At 39.6% G+C, this 20,392-nt stretch overlaps 1 protein-coding gene across 7 annotated transcripts in view; it reads left to right on the top strand.

The window, feature by feature from the left end:
* Positions 1-20,392, top strand: part of LOC149469991 (suppressor of tumorigenicity 7 protein homolog) — a 281,605-nt gene that overhangs the window by 147,057 nt on the left and 114,156 nt on the right. For 3 of the 7 annotated variants that reach the window (XM_089668328.1, XM_089668322.1, XM_089668323.1), the window contains one exon: positions 7,062-7,154. The exons of the other annotated variants lie outside the window; for them this stretch is intronic. In XM_089668328.1, the coding sequence (XP_089524454.1) occupies positions 7,062-7,154 (93 nt within the window). The remainder of the gene's footprint in view (positions 1-7,061; positions 7,155-20,392) is intronic. 7 annotated transcript variants of the gene reach the window in all.

Below are 20,392 nucleotides of genomic sequence, written 5' to 3'. Positions count from 1 at the left end.
GGTAGAGTTTGTGTGTGATTGAAAATTCTTAAAATTGACACATAACACCATAATAGTTTGTCTTTAAAATAGATTTATATTTATTTTCCTAAGGTAACAATAAACCTTCAGTTTTTTTCTTTAAATAAAATAAACGTGTCATACTTACCTGCTCTGTGAAATAGTTTTACATAGGGTAGCTCTGATTCTCCTGTTCTGGGGTCCCCCCACCGGCGCTCCAGGCTTCTTCTCTCTGGAGAGTGTCCTCATTATTATTATTATACAGTATTTATATAGCGCCAACATTTTGCTCAGCGCTGTACATTATAATGGGAGACAGTACACAAGACAGCACAGTAACAATACAATACACGAGGGGTTTGTGGGCCCTGCTCCTTGGAGCTTACAATCTAGGAGGGAGGGGAGAGTGGTACAGGAGGAAATAGCTGTTGGGGATGGAGTGGTGGGAAGAGAGGAGGAGATGGGCAATTAGGTGAGGACAGGGTAGGCTTCTCTGAAGAGATGGGTTTTCAGGGTGCGCCTAAAGGTGAGGAGGGTAGGTGACAGTCTGATGGATTGGGGTAGTGAGTTCCAGAGGATGGGGGAAGCCCTGGAGAAGTCCTGGAGACGGGCATGGGAGGAGGAGACCAGGGAACTAGAGAGTAGGAGGTCTTGTGAGGAGTGGAGAGTGCGTTTTCGGTGGTAGATGGATATCAGGTCGGTGATGTAGTTTGTGTCAGTGTTATGAACAGCTTTGTACGTCAGTGTTTAATAATTTTAATTTTATGCGTTGGGCAATCGGAAGCCAGTGGAAAGATGCTTTCAATGGGGGCACCTATGCGCGTTTGCACCCAAGCCACCCTGTCTCCATCCATTGACACAGAACAAGCGACTCAGCCCCACCCCCCACTCCCTCATCACAGTATTTGATTGACAGACGCTGCTCTCATGCACATCGCTGGATCAGATCATGCTCAGGTAAGAATAAGGGGGATATGAGGGGATCCTAATGCTCAGAAGGATTTTTTTCATCTTAATACATAGAATGCATTAAGGTAAAAAAACATTAACCACAGACTCTGTTATCTGACATTGTTATACTTTCTCAAGAGTTGCTGAGGAGGGTTCTTCACAGTAGTTACTCCTAAACATCGACTTAATTTTTTTAGCAGCGACATCCATACATCTTACTAAAATACTCTGATCTTTATGTGGCCAGTAGCAGTAGTCTTTAAGTGGAACAGCATATGGTTTATGTAGATGAGCATTTAGAGCCTACCTGACAGCTCATCTTTGCACTGCCTGCTTCAAAGTTTGTTTTAAGGAAGCACAATGAAGCTTCCAAACACAGCTTATGGAGTTCAATGAACCCTATTGGCTAGTGCATCATCAGTGTGCTTGTGCAATTTATTTACATCAACCACATGTATCTGTCCAGTGATTAAATATAGTTATGCAGAGGTTATTAAAACAGGTGTTTGGTTAAAACCTGAAGTCAAACAGTGCAAAAGGTGCTTGTATGAGTCATTAGATTGACTCTTAACTGTGATTTTCAAAGGCACTTCGTTGAAGTGCCTAGTATTATTGCGCCGGGCCGGCCATATGCAGAAAACTCAGGCCTGAGGGCTTGAGCTGCAGAAGGTGGGCCAACTTAATATTGAACCTTATGGGCCAAGACTGGGATTCCATTAAAGTTCATGTGCGTGTAAAGCCAGGCATCCTAATTGTCAATACAGTATTTATTGTTAGCAGAGGCCCTAGAGAATAAAATGGTGAGTTTATCAATTTTTTATGTCAAACATTATTTGCGTAGTGTTTTTTTTTTTTTTGAAGAAAAATGTACTTTAATGAACTTTAGTGCTCACAAACACAATATAATACCCACTTTTTTGTAAAATATAAAAGATGGTCTTACACCGAGTAAATAGATACCTAATATGTCGTGCTTTAAAATTGCCCATACTCATGGAATAGCGACAAACTATGTGGCCTTAGGCCATGCTTTGAAAACCCTTACAGGTTACCAGTTTAAAGTTTGCACTCGCTCTAATGTTCACAGCAATACTACACTCTCTCTTTATGTATGTGTGCAGGACTTTTATGTTAATGCATTTATTTTTGCATGTGAGCATGGGGTGAAGGGTTGCTTTAAAAATGTTTTAATTTATTATTTATTTGTTTGTTTTTATTTTTGCACTGTTTCTTTAATTTTTGTAATCACTTTTTTTGCTGTCACAAGGATTGTAAGCATCCCTTGCGACATCAATAGGCAGTGACAGGTACTCTTTATGGAGATATCGGGGGTCTGTTAGACCTCAATCTATCTTCTGCCCTAAAAACATCTGATCACACCAGGATCAATGCATTCAGGTGCTCTCCCTATTTAAAATTGGCGATGTTTACTTCCGAGAACTGGAAGTCACAAAAATGCTTGTTGCTTTCGATTTTCGGGACCTTCTGGTCCTGAGTGATCCCTGTGGTAAGCCAGCGAAAGTGCCGGCTTTCATTCTGGTCTGACTTTTACATAAAAGCCGGCAACCAGCGAAATAAACGATACCAGGTTAAAGCCAAAATGACGTACATGTATGTGATTTGGTGATAATAGTTAATATAAAATTATTATGTCGGAGAAGCTTTATCTTTAATTTAAGCGTGTATTCAGTTACTTTTTCTTCCTTCTTTGGGCTTGTGTCATGAGAAGTATTTATATGATGTATCATATTCCCATCTTCTGCTAAAGAGCATTAGTGTGTCTTGAGAACTTTGTAGGAGAGACTGACAGCATATGCACTGTGTATTATAAAGCTCCACTTTAGTTAATGTGAGGAAGATGTGAGAGTGACCCATTAAATAAATACTATTTGTGCATAACAATTCTTCACAAGTACATGTGTGCCTAATCTGAGAAATGTTATCAACTATATGACTACACATACACATTTGAGAATATTAGAAAGTTACAACTTTGATCTACATGGCTGTTGCAGCCTATGTTCTTGGTTTTCACAGTCACCACCTCCTTAGAATAGTGTCATAACCTGCAGCAATGCCATATCACAAGTTACTGCAAACCACAACAGACGTATAGTGAGACAGCATCTGGTATCTGTTTCTTATCTGTATCCAGCCTTATGGAGCGCTTTGATCCATTATACTATGGGGTCTATGTTTAACCACTTGCCCTCCAGAGGATTTACCCCCTTTCTGACCAGGCAATTTTTTGTTATTCAGCGCTGCACTATTTCAACTGGTAATTGTGCTATCATGCAATGTTGTACCCAAACGCAATTTATGTCCTTTTTTCCACACTTTTTTCCCCACACTTTTTTCAGCTTTACACATCAAAAAACATTCTGCTACTTCTACCGAGTATGGGGAAACAACATGTGTGAAACCTTTTGGGAGCCTAGCCACATAGAGGAGCCCGAGGGGGCAAGGATCCTTTAAATTGTTTTTTTTGGGTTTTATTTTAGATTTTTTTTTGCACTGTCCTTTTTTTTTAATCACTTTTATTGTTATCACAGGGAATGTAGATTTCCCCTGTGACAGCAATAGACAGTGACAGGTATTCTTTTCTGCGAAATCTGGGGTCTATTAGACTCTAGATATCTCCTCTGACCTTACGTCATCTGATCTCACCAAGATTGGTGTGATCAGATTCTTACCCAATTTAAAAATGGTGCTGTTTATATCCAGTGAAACTGAAGTGATGAAATACTCGTAGCTTCCAGTTTCTTAGACTATAGAGATAATAGGTGCCATTCTGGTATCCAATCAGCTTTGTTGTTTAAATATACTTTATATGCCGAAGCATAGGGGCAATCCACCCACAGGCCACCCTAGGCCCTCATGCTTGGGCATATATACTCTTTTTTTTAATCTGCAGATGAAAAATCTCATCCAACAGCGCTGCACACACTTATGTATGTTCTGAGAGCAAGACCTTGTTGCTGTCAGAATAAACAGATCCGTGCTGCAACTGAATGGCAAGAAAACAGGTTAACAATAAAAGGGTAACAATAAAACAGTAACTCAATAAAACATTAACAATAAAAAAAGTAACTCAATAAAATGACAACTATTTTTGTTTTTTATTTTTTTTACTTTTGTTTTTTTTTTAAACTAACAATCCAGATGGTAGGGTCCCTAAAAATGTGATAGCCAATTTCCTGAATACCTAACATCTTTCGAGACCCTGTGTATATATGTGCCCTTGACTTTGCGGTGCTGTACCCTATACAAATGTCCACTAGTGTATGGTAGCATCGGAAGCAGTCCTTGAGGCAGACCAGGTTGGCCAGGACAGGAGGGACAAAAAAGCGGTTGTGTCACGCCTAATTCCATGTCTACTACAGACACATCTTTTTTGGGTGTCTTTTGGGTTGGGGGTTTGGGCCACAGCACCTTCTGGATACAAAAGGGCCATGATGATCTCTTTCTAAAATTTTAGTAAGGATCCACTTTGTCCAGTTGCTTTGTAAAGCACAAAAGTGTTATATAGAGCCAATTGAAACACATTTTTTTGTACCAGCGTCTGGCTTTTCGGGAAACTGGGTAAAGCTTCATCATCAGTTCATTCAAGTCCACCCCTCCCATGTTAATGTTATAGTTGTGCACACAGAGGGGCTTTTCAACACCAGCTGCCGTGGAAATTTGGATGGTTGAATGGAAGACAGGACAAAAACATCCTGTTTGTCCTTTCACTTCTGTCAGGGAAGATTGCCGTGGCGCATGAATCTGCGCATGCGCAGGATCCCGACAAGGCATACAGGCAGGCGGGCACTAGGACCCAGGCAAAAACTTTAATATCAGAAACCGTAATAGGTTTCCATGAAAATGGTCTGGTAAGGTTTGAATTTGGGTTGGCGGCAATAAATTATTTTGGGTATAAATTGCTTTGATCCACAATCAATTCATACAGATCTTCCATGAAAAACAGCTCCAATAAAATCAAAGGAAGTAGTTAAATTTACTGTGATTCCAGGTTGGGCAGTGAATGGGAGAAGTACGGGTGCTGCAGAATTTGTGGGCTTCCAATCAGGATTTGCAAGCACATCCGTAAGGACACTGTGGGCTCTACGGGCCATCCGTAAGGACACTGTGGGCTCTACGGGCCTGTGTACGATTTCTTGGTGGCTGCGGGACACTACTTGTGCTAGCCACTGCATTTATATGACCTGCCACATCACCAAGTGATACTTCAGTGCTGGTATGTAAAAGACCAGGATGTACTAGGCTGCTGGTGCTCGCCAGTTTACCAAAAGGTAGAGTGGCACTAGTACTGACACTGATAATGAGAATCATCATGCAATTGTAACACCTCAGCAACCTGGGAACTGGGTCGGGGATCTTAATCGGGTACACCTGACCTTAGCATGGACCTCTATTCCATAGTCAGTGTGCTGCTGTTGTCTACAGGTTCGTATTTTGAGGCGAATTCTGTCAGTGAGTCTTCCCCTTTGCTCTCATCTGACATACTCTGAATCCTGTAAGCCTGTTCACTAGAGTACCTTTCTTTGGACATTTTGTCCACTAAATTTATAGGTACCTTTTGCGACTCACAGTAAAAAGAGCACTTGTCTGTCAGGGACTGCTTAAACTGCTACAAAAAAATTGACCTGCTAGTGAAAGCAGAGATCAGGCCTGAACTTGCTAACCCTGCGTTTTTGTTCAGTGTATCAAGTGACAGTGATCTACTGACACTGCACTTGCTGGGGGAGTGGGGGGAGTACGCGTAGGGGCTAAAAGCAGGTTCCGGGGCTGATGCTGCTAACGCTGCATTTTTAGGGACACTATACTATTATGAAAGCTGGTATAGTGCTGAACTGGTCAAGATATTGATCCGTTCAGACACTATAATAGCAATGTATGTGTGTTCCTGACAATCAAGGGGTTAAATTTGATGACTGATTTAGTGGCTGGTAATCTGACGCTATCAGGGAGGGAAACTAACTGACGCTAACACTATCTGAAGTTGCCCATGACACTAATACAGTGATCAGTAAAAAATATTTGTACACTGTACTAATGACACTGGTGACAGGGCAGTGAAGGGGTTAACTGGGGAGTGATCAGGGGGTTAAATGTGACCTATCAGTGCTTTTACTGTAAGGTGTAGTGCTTTTGTCTCACTTGGATCTGCTTTCTTCTTTCTCTGGAACGGAGTGTGCTCCAGAGAGAGGGGATTGCATCTTTGCCTGTGTAATGTAAACACAGGCACAGGAAGATCTGTGATAGGGGAGTGATCACTCAGCAGATCCAGGCCAAACATTACTGGCCTGAATCTGCTGACTGATCGGTGCTGCACCGCCGGGTCGGCGAGCGCGTCCACTACCTGCGATCGCAGCGGGAGTGCGGATCAAATAAATATAAATATATATATGTGTGTGTGTGTGTGTGTGTGTGTGTGTGTGTGTATATATGTGTGTGTGTGTGTGTGTGTGTGTATATATATGTGTGTGTGTGTGTGTATATATACACATATATATATGTGTGTGTGTGTGTGTGTGTGTGTGTGTGTGTATATATGTGTGTGTGTGTGTGTGTCTGTATGTATATATGTGTATGTGTGTGTGTCTGTATGTATATATGTGTATGTGTGTGTGTATATATATATATATATGTGTGTGTGTGTATATATATTTATATATATATATATATATATATATATATATATATATATGTGTGTGTGTGTGTATGTATATATATATATATGTGTGTCTGTGTATATATATATATATATATATATATATATGTGATTTTGCGCAGGGAGTCCACCCTGTAGCAGTGAAACTGCTTATAGGACAGATGGCAACTGGTTAAAAAATTGCTGTGTGGATGAAAATGATTGCTGTATTGTTTGTAACACACGATTGTCAGCTCCATTTAGTGGCCATAATGATTTTTTTAATTTGAGGTATTTCAGAAAACTACTGCATTATAGCCATAGATTGGAGGTGACCTCTAAGTGTAAGAATAATAAGAACTACATGTTTTACGTGTTTAAGCATATTTTTATATTTTTTGTCATGAGAATAATCTTTATTAACTTATAAAAACTTACTTTTTTTTCTCCATAAAAGCATTTAGGATTCTCCCATATCCCCTAGAAAAGGGACATCTTTTTTATCCATATCCTGGGTGTACAGAAAATGCTGATAGAGAACTATTGCCAGGTAAGTAGTATAAAGCCTCACATGGACATGTCTTCTGTCTGATATACAAACAAGTTTGGATTGTGGTACCAGGTTTTGGTTTCAGAGGTATATACACTGTCTAAGCTTAACTTTTGGATTGTGGTAGTATTAGGGCACAATTTACAAAGGCAGATGTTTCGATCTTAGATTTTCCATTCTCTAGGTTTCTTAACCAAACATACTCAAAGTTGGCCTCTCTGCATACATAGTCTGGCCATTTGAAGCCCATTCTAAACAATTGTTCTGCATCAGCCTTTCTCAACTCTTTGAACATAGAGAAACCCTTGAAATAACTTTCCGGTCTCAGGAAACCCCCTGATAAAATTTACTATATCTACAACTCATGATACATCGGTCATGAAGAAGAATTACCCCCTTACAGAGAGCTAAAAAGATCAGTGATGTCAGTGAGAACTTTTGACAGACATAATTTGCTCTATGCTCAAGGAACCCCTAGCAACCTCTGGAGGAACCCTGGTCGAGAAACCCTGTTCTATACACATGGCTTGAACGTGCATGTTTATGCTTATAGAGTCCTAATAGAGGGTGCTGCATCACAGGTTGTCTTAGAAGCAAAACAGTAGATATTGGTGGGAAAAATCCATTGCAATTGATTGATTCTTCCAAGTTGCTGACTTGGATATGGTACATTGGAAAAGGTGCACAGACATTTGAACATTCCTGAATCCAAGCTGTAAACAGTCAGATCTGATGAATGTTCTCATATGTTTGTAAGGCACTTTTAGATGTACTTAGAAGACTTGTAACACGAGGTCTAATTTCTGATTACTGCAGTTTCAAGAAGTTTGAACAGTCAGGGAGAGTAAATATTAAATGTCAGTACTGTACCGCGCTCCAATGTATACAACTCTCAATAATAATACAAATCCAATTTTCTATAATAGTGTTATTAAATGACTCCGTGTATCTTCAATATATCAATAATTAAATATATTAATCCAACCAAAAATCATAATTGATAACACCATTAATTCATATATAAAAAGTGAAAAAATGAAAAGATATATTGTGCATATAAACCAGAATAAATATATATGGAAATGACAATTCAGTTCATCAGAGATGCGATGGTATTTAAAGTTCAAACTAATCTGTATGATGGATCAGTGTTCACAGCCGTGAACCTCTCCCTCCTTTCTTCTCTCCTCTCTCCCCAACACAGCCTCCTCAATAGAACTTTCTCCACTGGCTGCTTATTCCTCCATGCTCGATACATATAAAGAGAGAAACAGAGACATAGTGTCTTATCCGGGATAAAAGTTATTTATTTAAAGCTATTGGTTTCCCACTCACATGCTCTAAACAAAAGTAGCGCTTTGTGTGCAAATGTATCCAAAAAGTATCCAAATCCTACTATACAACCAGCCTTGCAGGTGTGTCTGCCTTCACTGAATGTGCTTGCCGTTCCTCCGTGGATGCGTGATGACGTCACCGCCCCTCCCCTACGCGTTACGCCACAGGGACTCGTAGCTTCCTCTGGGGGATGTAGTTTTTTGAAGTTTATAGAAAATTGGATTTGTATTATTATTGAGAGTTGTATACATTGGAGCGCGGTACAGTACTGACATTTAATATATACATCCATACACCTGGAGAGGGTGTATTAAGTACCCAGCGATCTAATATATTTTAATTTTATAAAGAATTTATTTAAACACTTGATTAATTAATTAGAAAGTATCCCAGTAATTCACAATAATCACATGATTATCATATAAGCACATAATTATTTAAAGTGTAAGAATACTTCTAGTGGCTCACAAGTATTTATTTTAATTTTAGTCAGGGAGAGTAAAATACCATTGACCAATAAAGATTTCTAATAATTATTATAGTACAGGATTTAAATAGTGCTAACATTTTGCACAGCACTTTGCAACATGAAGGCAGACAGTACAGTTACAATACAATTCAATACAGGGGGGATCAGAGGGCCTTTCTCGTTGGAGCTTACAATCTAAAAAACTCTTGAGGAATATTAAAGTGCATGGAACGCTAAATGGAAATGTCAGTGGAAATGTACGAGTGATCAAGTGTACATCAGAGATGTATCAGTGCTCTCATTTCCATAAGACCCCGTTCACATATCAAGTAGCTGGAATGTAGGTTCCTGCTTGGGATTTTAAGAGTTTGACACGCATTTCTGCATGTCGCGTATAGGGCAGCCAAAGAACCAAATTTTGTCCCTTAGACAGGCGCAATTTTAAACATGCATTTTGCAAAGTGACAAAATCGAACCATGTTTTGGGGTGCCGTTCAAGTTGAATTGCACTTAAATGCATTGTGCACATTTCGTCAAGATTTGGAATCAAGGGCAGAATCAAATTAATTTTTCCCGCAATTCCTAATCACCGAAATGTGAGCGGGGCCTAATACAAAATCTATTAACCAAGTGAACATAACTTAATAAATGTATATTTTTTGTTAATCACTGCTTATGTGGCATGCCGCTGGCTTGGTTTGGTATTCATGTATGTACAAACAAAGCCACATAATGCTAAATGGTCACAGAATAATGGATCTTCTTTTTAATCACTTCAATACAGGGCACTTTTACCCCCTTCCTGCCCAGGCCAATTTTCAGGTTTCAGTGCTCTCACACTTTGAATGACAAAGTGGTCATTCAATACTGTACCCAAGCTAACATTTTATCATTTTGTTCACACAACTAGAGCTTTCTTTTGGTGGTATTTAATCACCACTGGGGTTTTTTTTTTTTTTTTTGCTAAATTAACAAAAAATACCCAAAATTTTGAAAAAATCCCATGTTTCTTTGTTTCTGTTATAAAAGTTTGCAAATAAATAATTGTTCTTCATAAATGTAGGCCAAGATTTATTCTGCCACATTTCTTTGGTGTTAATAACCCAAATCAGTGTTTATTATTTAGTCTGTCAGAAAGTTATAGAGTTCACAAACTATGGTACTGTATATATCTGAAAATTGGTCAGTCCTGAAGTGCTGATGGCCAATCTAATTTCTTGAGGCCCAAAAATGACAGAACAGTACAGATATCCACCAAATGATCCCTTTTTGCAAAGTAGACAGTCCGACGTACTTCATAAGAGGCATGGCCAGTTTTTTGAAGTTGTAATTTTTTTGTCCTAATTTGTTAGAAAATGTTATAATGTTATAATATTTTCACAATTTCTTTTTACATACGGTTACCAGTGCAGTACAGCGTCATCATATAACTGGTGTGGTAGTGATCAGGGACACTGACTGGTGACAGTACAGAAAAAAAAAATAATTGTTTTTACATTTTTTTTTTATTTTTTATTAATTTTTTTATTTTTTAAAATTTTTTTTTTTCATATTACACTATGACCAAAATAGTGTAATGTTACCATAGCAACATTGTACTACTTTGGGGAAGTGATCAGTATTTTTTTTTACAGAATTTGATTGCTTATAGCAAAGAATTTCTTTGCTATAAGCAAGCATTTAATTGAATGAAATTGATTCATTCAGGTTTTTTTTGTTGTGATTAGCTGTGATTGGTCACGGCTAATCACATGACACAAATGGGCTGTGATTGGCCCAGCCTGTGCATGTGATCACTGTGATCATTCACAGCTAGACACACTTGTATACAATGGATGGCATGAAAGGAAGCCATCCATTGTATACAACTGTCATGTGACCTGCTGTGATTGGTTACAGCAGGTCACATGTTACTGGCAACACAGATTGCACAGATCTATCATCGGCCGTGTCCAAGGTACACAGCCAGTTACAGATCTCGCAACAGTGCAGCCCTGTGGGCACGGGCAAAGCGTGATCCAGGATGGACGTCATATCGGAGGGATGAGAGGTTCGCCCAACCGTCATTTTACTATAGGCCGGGCGGGAAGTAGTTAAATAGTAGTTACATTCTCTCTTACTAATGCAGTTTTAAAGTATCTGAGTATCACAAACCAAAAACGCTATTCAATTCAATCCATCCATGTCTCCATGCTTTATTTTGTTGAGAAATCCCTAGCACTATCCACCACCATCTTGAGTAAGTGCAGATGATTCATGTAGTATTTACTTCCTGGAATCCAACTGCCCTTCTCTCCGGCATGCAGGCAGAAGTGTGTTACTTAGGCAAAAACTGAAAAATTAAAAAAAAAAAGTTTAAAACCAGTAATTATTATATATCCTCCTATCTATTTGCTAAGGCTAGCAGCATTAGGATTAAAAATAATTAATGATCAAGAGAGTAAAGTTCCGCTTTAAATATTTTAATTACCGCTGTGAGCTACATCCCTATTTCCGTTTGCTGCTGTTTCCCACTTAACTATTAGTATGTCTGGGTCCTCTTTATTATGGCTATAGTCATAGGACTTACAGTCCTAGATCATATAGTTACAGAAAAGTAACAAAATGTCACTGGATAACCGATTCCATGCAGTTACACTGTGTGTGATGCAATTTTGATGAGCCTTTTTTTTTCTATTAAAGTGATTTGATTTCTATGTTATGCCTTATAATCTCTAGCTGGTCAACAGGCCTCTTGTTTACATAGTACTTCCAAATTCCCTTTATTCAGTTTGTTGCTGCCTTATTTTAATGTTAGTGGAAAATACCTATAAAAACTGAGTAGTAAGCAACTTCACTGCACATTTTGCCAAGTAAGCATGTAATCAGACAATTACTTGTGAAACCCACAGCTCTCCTGCCCATTACAGTGTTGAGTTGCTGAAGTGTCCTCATGGGGCACATCTGTCTTCAGTAACCAAACATTTTCAACTTGTTTGCATTAAAACTTGTTCGCAGTCAGATGTATTTTAAACATACAGCTAACTGAACCACAGCTTGAAGTTTTTTTTCTATTCTTTGGCCAACTGTGATGAGCAGTGAAAATAGATCTTCTGCAACAATTTATTTCCTTTTTAATTACCATTTAAATTTTTTTTAATTATTATTTTTATGTTATTAAAATATTTTTATCTTCGTATATAATGAGCAATAAACATGTAGTTATATTAGTGTGGATTTTGATGCCTTTGTGCAGGGTCAACATTTTCACTTGGGAGTCCATGTTCCTCTTTTTTTTTTTTTTGTTTGTTTTTTCATTTCAGTTACCATATTTCAAATGCTGCTGGACACCAAAAAAGTAGTTTTCTGCAACTGACTATATAGGTGAAACTTAAAAAATTAGAATATCGTGCAAAAGTTAATTTATTTCAGTAATGCAACTTAAAAGGTGAAACTAATATATGAGATAGACTCATTACATGCAAAGCAAGATAGTTCAAGCCGTGATTTGTCATAATTGTGATGATTATGGCTTACAGCTCATGAAAACCCCAAATCCACAATCTCAGAAAATTAGAATATTGTTAAAAGGTGCAATATTTTAGGCTCAAAGTGTCCCACTCTAATCAGCTAATTAAGCCATAACACCTGCAAAGGGTTCCTGAGCCGTTAAATGGTCTCTGTCTGGTTCAGTAGGAATCACAATCATGGGAAAGACTGCTGACCCGAGAGTTGTGCAGAAAACCATCATTGACACCCTCCATAAGGAGGGAAAGCCTCAAAAGGTAATTGTAAAAGAAGTTGGATGTTTCCAAAGTGCTGTATCAAAGCACATTAATAGAAAGTTATGTGGAAGGGAAAAGTGTAGAAGAAAAAGGTGCACAAGCAGCAGGGATGACCACAGCCTGGAGAGGATTGACATGAAAAGGCCATTCAAAAGTGTTGGGGACTGAGGCTGGAGTCAGTGCATCAAGAGCCACCACACACAGACGAATCCTGGACATGGGCTTCAAATGTTGTATTCCTCTTGTTAAGCTGCTCCTGAACAACAAACAACGTCAGAAGCGTCTTACCTGGGCTAAAGAAAAACAGACCTGGTCTGTTGCTCAGTGGTCCAAAGTCCTCTTTTCTGATGAGAGCAACTTTTGCATCTCATTTGGAAACCAAGGACCCAGAGTATGGAGGAAGAATGGAGAGGCACACACAGCAAGATGTTTGAAGTCCAGTGTGAAGTTTTCACAGTCTGTGTTGATTTGGGGAGCCATGTCATCTGCTGGTGTTGGTCCACTGTGCTTCATTAAGTCCAGGGTCAACGCAGCCATCTACCAGGAGAATTTGGCGCACTTCATTCTTCCTTCCACAGACAAGCTTTATGGGGATGCTGACTTAATTTTCCAGCAGGACTTGGCACCTGCCCACACTACCAAAAGCACCAAAACCTGGTTCAATGACCGTGGGATTACTGTGCTTGATTGGCCAGCAAACTCGCCTGACCTGAACCCCATAGAGAATCTATGGGGCATTGCCAAGAGAAAGATGAGAGACATGAGACCAAACAATACAGAAGAGCTGAAGGCCACTATTAAAGCATCCTGGTCTTCCATAACACCTCAGCAGTGCCACAGGCTGATAGCTTCCATGCCACACCGCATTGAAGCAGTAATTGCTGAAAAAGGGGCCAAAACCAACTACTGAGTACATATGCATGCTTATACTTTTCAGAGGTCCGATATTGTTCTATGTACAATCCTTGTTTTATTGATTGCATGTAATATTCTAATTTTCTGAGATTGCGGATTTGAGGTTTTCATGAGCTGTAAGCCATAATCATCACACTTATGACAAATCACGGCTTGAACTATCTTGCTTTGCATGTAATGAGTCTATCTCATATATTAGTTTCACCTTTTAAGTTGCATTACTGAAATAAATGAACTTTTGTACGATATTCAAATTTTTTTGAGTTTCACCTCTATATTCTCTATAGCAGTCAGGAAAATAAGAAAAAGATTGTGGGGTCCCAAAACCACAGGTTATAGCAATTACAAAGTTAGTGTGCATCGAGCTCAAGGAGGCAAAACCATGCAAAGAAAACAGGATTTTTTATTTAACTTTAAAATCCATTTTCCTGGACTACATCACAGGACACAAAGCCTTCTAATCATTAACAATGGGTTATATACTGACACCTTCAGGTGAATAGACACTGACACTCAGAGAGGAAAGGGAGTTGGCATTATACCAGCCATATAACACCTCCCAGTCCAGTAGGCTTTAGTGGCAATCAATAGGAGAGCAGACAGCAGGGTATGTATCCCTGTATACTTTGATATACTTCAAGAAAAGGTTTTTATAGATGAGTCAAAAATCCTGTTTTTTTTATTGTACATGGAAGGACACAATGCTTTCTAATTATTAGTGTAGGGAAGTCTCCAAGCAGTATTATGAGGGCTGGGAACAGGCGCTACAGGGCTGCCTGAAGGACCTTACATCCAAAACTTGTATCAGCCGATGCTTGAACATCCACCTTCCTAGAAGACCTGAGAAGCTGAGGCTTGATGTTGAAATGTCCAAGAAGCACTTGCTGTATGCCCCCAGAGGAATGCACTATTACCAGAAAAAAAGGAACTTCCCTTTGCAGTTTAGAATCCACAATAACAACTGGTCTAGTCCATCTAGCAATAATACACCAAAAGGCTGCTTGACCCTTATAGCTCAAACTATTAGGTTGATTTCAAAATCTGGTGCAGCTGTGCATGGTAGCCAATCAGCTTCGAACTTCAGCTTGTTCACTTCAGCTTTGACAAAAAAACTGGAAGCTAATTGGTTTCTATGCAGAGCTGCACCAGATTTTGCACTCTTCAGTTTTAGTAAATCAATCCCTTATGTCTAAACAATATAAAGCCACTTATTTTGACTGTATAGGATCGACAAAGAAAATAAGACAATGTCTTGATTAATGTGAAATGGTGAAAGGACATTTGGTAAAGCTTATCTTTTGGGTAGAGACAAGAAAATGCTGCCAATTCCAATACTCTGAGCCAAAGTAAAAGCCACCAGAAAGATCACCTTCCTGGTAATCTCAGAGAGAGAAAGATGCTACTCACAAGTTTAAAAGCAGAATGTTGGAGAGCTCGCAACACCAGGTTCAGGTCCCATGGTGCAAAAGTTTTACTTACAGGAGGAGCTATGTACTCCGTTCACTGTACAAGTGTCTATACTAGCAAATGCAAAGCCAACAGCTTCTGGAAAAGTATAGCTAAAGCAAAAATAGTACTCAGAGCCAAAAAGAAATATCTATCTCTAATTGATGAAACTCTAAGATATGCTTCAGTGCATATTTTCTAGAATGTAATTCTTTCTCTTCAGATCTCACAAAATATGCTCTACATATGCCATGGTAAATCCTGTGAGAAGACAGCATCTTAGGCGCTGGTATAGTCAGTATGAAGGAGTCCTCTTTCTTCTAAGACCTCAGGCACAACAGCCAATCCTTCAAAGCCAGCAACTGTAAAGTAGGATGCAATACTGTACCCTGTGAGAGAAGGCCTAGCTGTGATGGAAGAGTCCACAGAGCATCTGCCACTAATGCACAGACAATGATCTATAGCTTCTGCATAGTTTTGTTTTCTTAACGTGTTACTAAACCCACAATGGTAAAATCAGTCTTTATATGCAGTAGGGCAGGGGTCCTCAAACTACGGCCCGCAGGCCAGACACGGCATATCGAAGACATTTATCCGGCCCGCCAGGCCAGCCGAAGTTAAAAAAAAAATCGGGAAAGAAACCCCGGCGCAAATAGCTAGGCTGCTTGCTGGGTCCTCAGTTGCGAGAACCCACTGAGCGGCAGCCTGCAAGCCCCAGATTTCACTTGCTGCAGCCAGAGGAGTAACAGGACAGTAAAGCAGGAGAACACACCAAGCACCAGGTACAGTGCATTGTGGTGTCCAGTGTATCAATGTACAGTGCATTGTGGTGTCCAGTGTATCGGAGTACAGTGCGTTACAGCGTACAATGCGTTGTGGTGTCCAGTGTGTTAGTGTACAGTACATTTTAAATATTGTATTGTTTTTTCCTGTTTTTTTGCACTATAAATAAGATATGTGCGGCGTGCATAGGAATTTGTTCATATTTTTTAATATGAACAGTGTGAAGGTCCGTGGACTGGCCACCTGTTTAAAAAGTTTGACGACCCCTGCAGTAAAGCATACTTGATATTCTCACTGTAGAACCTAAGCAGTTAGCAGTATTTACACAATGCAGAGGATTAACTGTTTGATCTTGTCTTCTCTGAGCCTCCCTTTCTTCCAGTGTCCCCCTCTTATCTCCTGATAAGACATATCAGTGTGGAGTCACTCTGCACATGCTCAATTTCGTGTGTATTGCTAGAGAGGTTTTTTTTTTCCTTGAGAGAGTGCATGTGATCAGCACAGGGCCAATCGGCACTGTCCAGACAGAGGTCAGGGGTTGTGCATCCTCTTAGAGCAGAAAGAAAACTCCTCCTCCTACAAGCTTTAACTGGTGCTCGGCTGGACCATGATAGAAGTCACAAGACTGCTCTAACTGCTGATGAGTAAAGGTATTTAGCAGTTTATATTTACTAAAATAATTGCATTTCCATGTAGTGTGTACTGTGGGAGACCAGATAGAGTGAATGCAGGGGCCTGGGTAAAGTAACACTTTAATGCATAAACAATAATTATTTCCAAACACCTAACCAGTTACAGTGTGTTAAATGTATGTGAAATATTTGTAATGTACACTTTTCCAGTTGTTTAAAGGATATATTTGTCATCAGGCTCAAATTATGTTTGGGGTGATAGCAGTACATTTTATGATATCTTTGGAGTGAAGATTCTCAACTCCTTCAGCAAATCAACCTCAATGTATGCAACTAGTGAAGTACACTTTCAATACTGCATACCTGTTTTGGGTCAATAGGTCAGTCATTTGTAAAGTGAACAAAATGAAGGAATACTGAACTTCTAACCAGAATATTATCAAGCATAAAGATCTAGGGTTGTGTTAAAGAGATATTCCCCCAAGAGAGCCTGTCCCCTTATCCTTCCCTGAAGACATTGGTATTATGTAATCCCGACTTTCCCCCTGGCTCTGATAGTAAGCAGCTCAGATGTTTAGCAGAGACTGGTAGTTCCAGCGAGGATGGATATCTTCCCAGAACATACAGTTGTGTTAAAATTAATAGCAATCAGACATCACTAACCTGATCAATCACTGTTTTTGGTAGAAATGATATTTCTACATGGCAAATAATTTACTAGCAGGTGTAGTAGAGTAATAGAAATCCAACAGACCCAACAGTCATGACATGCATGCTGCTGATTCTGTGTAATTGAATCACTAATTGAAAGGGGCATGTTCAAAATAATAGCAGTGTGGAGTTCTATTAGTGAGGTCATTCATTCTTTGAAAAACAGGTGTCAATTATTGCCTTTATTTAAGGAAGGAAGGCAGCAAATGTTGTACATGCTGGTTACAGTGCATTTCTCTCTGAAATTCTGAGGAAAATGGGTCGTTTCAGACATTGTTCAGAAGAACAGCGTACCTTGATTAAAAAGTTGGTTGGAGAGGGGAAAACATATAAAGAAGTGCAGAAAATGATAGGCTGCTCAGCTAAAATGATCACAAATGCTTTAAATGGCAACCAAAAACTGAAAGACATGGAATAAAGGGAAAAACTACCATTCGAATAGATAGAAGAATAGCCAAAATGGCAACAATCAACTCCAGGAAGATCAAAGAAGGTCTAAAGTTAGCTGTGAGTACTGTTACAATTAGAAGACGCCTATGTGAAGCCAAGCTATCTGCAAGAAGCCCCCGCAAAGTCCCACTGTTGAAAAAAAGACAGGCTGAAGAGGTTACAATTTGCCAAAGAGCACATTGACTGGCCTAAAGAGAAATGACCAACATTTTGTGGACTGATGAAAGTAAGATTGTTCTTTTTGAGTCTAGTGGCCGGAGACAGTTTGTCAGAGGACCCCGAAACACTGTATTCAAGCCACAGTACACTGTGAAGACAGTGAAGCTTGGTTGCGCAAGCATCATGATATGGGGATGTTTCTCATACTACGGTGTTGGGCCTATTTATCGCATACCAGGGATCATGGATCAGTTTGCATACATCAGAATACTTGAGGAGGTCATGCTGCCTTATGCTGAAGAGGAATGCCCTTGAAATGGGTGTTCCAACAAGACAACGACCCCAAACACACCAGTAAACGTGCAACATCTTGGTTCCAGACCAACAAGATTGACGTTATGGAGTGGCCAGCCAGAAGTTGGTTGACTCCATGCAACACAGATGTACAGCAGTTCTCAGAAACAGTGCTTATACAACTAAATATTAATTAAGTGATTCAAAGGAAAGCAAAATCTTCAAACATTTTTCAGTTTATATAGTGAATGTTTGAATTTGTAAAGAAGAATACAAACACTGCAATTTTTCTGAACAGTCTAATATTCACTTTTCTTCAATTTTTTAGAGGAACAACACAAATTTGATATATTTTTCTTCAGGTTTTGATTTGGAATAGAATGTGTAGTGTTCCCCAATGCATTTGTGTGTATGGAAATAAAAGCTATTAGAAGGATTTTGAGCTTTATTCACTTTCAACACACTGCTATTATTTTGAACACAACCGTGTGCTCATGTTCAGCCTCCACTGGGCCCTTGGTCAGCTCATCAAACTGCTCCACTTTTTGCAGTCAATGCCATACTTGAGACTATATACCAGACCTCTGACCCCCTTTTAAAGACTGTGTAATGATGGCCAGTATGTTCCACATCTGTCATCCTCAATATATAAGCATCTGAATTCACCCCTGGCGGTTTTTATTTCCCTGTGTATCCGCAAATGGGAATTGGAACTATAGGTTACTTTTTTGGCAGCACAAATGGACAAGGCCATTAAGTTAGGTCATAAATCTACGATTGCCAAAAGCTTTCAGGGACAGGGCTACAAACTACTGTCTAGGTGTTACACAGTCCCAGCCTTGCTGAATAAATTTTACCCTCAGGTCTCCAAGATGTGCTGGCACTGTAAAAAAGATATGGGCACACTCCTATTACTTTTTATGGCAATGCCCCTTAGTGTACAAGCCATGCACCCCACCAACTAAGCCACTGGCTTGCCAGACTAAATGAAATAAGATCAATGGAAAGCCTGACAGCCTTGCTCTATAAGGGACACATGTATGCCGTGGACAATGCATACTTACTTTTCTCAGTACATTGCTACATTGATTGGCTGAGACCTGACCTGGGTTGCCAGTACCATTTTCTCCTCCCCGGGAGGGGGGAGCAGTTGAAGCTAAAATTTCTCTTTCCTTCCGGGCTCCCCCTCTGCCTCCCCTTTTTTTCTTTTTTCTCCAGCCCTACTTTACTGCTTATTTGTTGTAATTGTTCCCTATTACAGTAGGGAACCATAACCCAACCTACGTTGTTTTTGTTTTCCTCTGCACGTCCCTGTTATGAGATAGAGGACACCTTTAGAAGTTTAAAACTAAACACACTTCACTTGCTTCCTAGATATTATGTGTTTGGTAGTCTCAGGGTTAGACTTAGGGTTCTTGACCCCCATAATGTACGTGGCACTTACTGCAGGGATTTCCGACAGTCCACTGTATACTGTAACAAGTACCCCCGTATGCATGTTTTGGTGGATATGATTAAAGTTTTTTTGCACTCTGTCTCTTCAGGGGTTACCTCTTTTCTTTGAGACTACATGTTTTATGGTTTGTCTGTAACTTTATGGTAATGCCTTTCACATGTTCCCCTGCCTAACAGTAAACCTACTGTGTATATGCATAATGTGCTACAAAAAGAATTAAAAAAGAAAAATACATTTACAAAACATCAAAAGCAGAGGCAAGCTCTGCTTGGCTACAAAACACAATTTCCTTAGTAGTGTTTGATTACTACCATATCACTATCAGATATAGATTAAAGGATATGTTCACCTTATGCGCCATGTTACTGTTTCAGCAGTCTACACGCCCGGCCATTTAGTTCATGCACAGACTACATGTACCAACAGCTTTTGCAGCTGGCTCTCAGTGAAATACCTGGGTGCTGTTTAGCACTCTAGATAGTTCATTGATGCTTCCTGTCATTGTGTAACTGCCTGCCATACGAGGTACGAGCAGACAGATACACTGACAGTCTGCAGGAGCCTAAGACTGCAATCCTTTGCAGGCTCCTGGTAAAAAAAATAATAAATGAACATTTTTTTACCTGCTAAAAGATGTGCATTTATTATTTTTTTTATAAAGGTGAAGTTATCCTTTAACCACATCCTTACCATGCTATATGACGGCTACAGCGCGGTTGTCCAGTTCTGGGAGGGTGTCGTATGACGTCCTCCCAGAACGCCCCCTCACGCGGTCCCGCAACGGCGCACACCCGGCGATCTCCATGATCACTGTGTCCTAAGGA

The sequence above is a fragment of the Staurois parvus genome, unplaced genomic scaffold, assembly GCF_062004578.1.
Source record: "Staurois parvus isolate SC_StPar_1 unplaced genomic scaffold, SC_StPar_1.0 ptg000056l, whole genome shotgun sequence".
Lineage (NCBI taxonomy): Eukaryota > Metazoa > Chordata > Amphibia > Anura > Ranidae > Staurois > Staurois parvus.
Note: the sequence above shows the minus strand (reverse complement) of the source record. Positions and strands in the feature narration are given on the sequence as shown.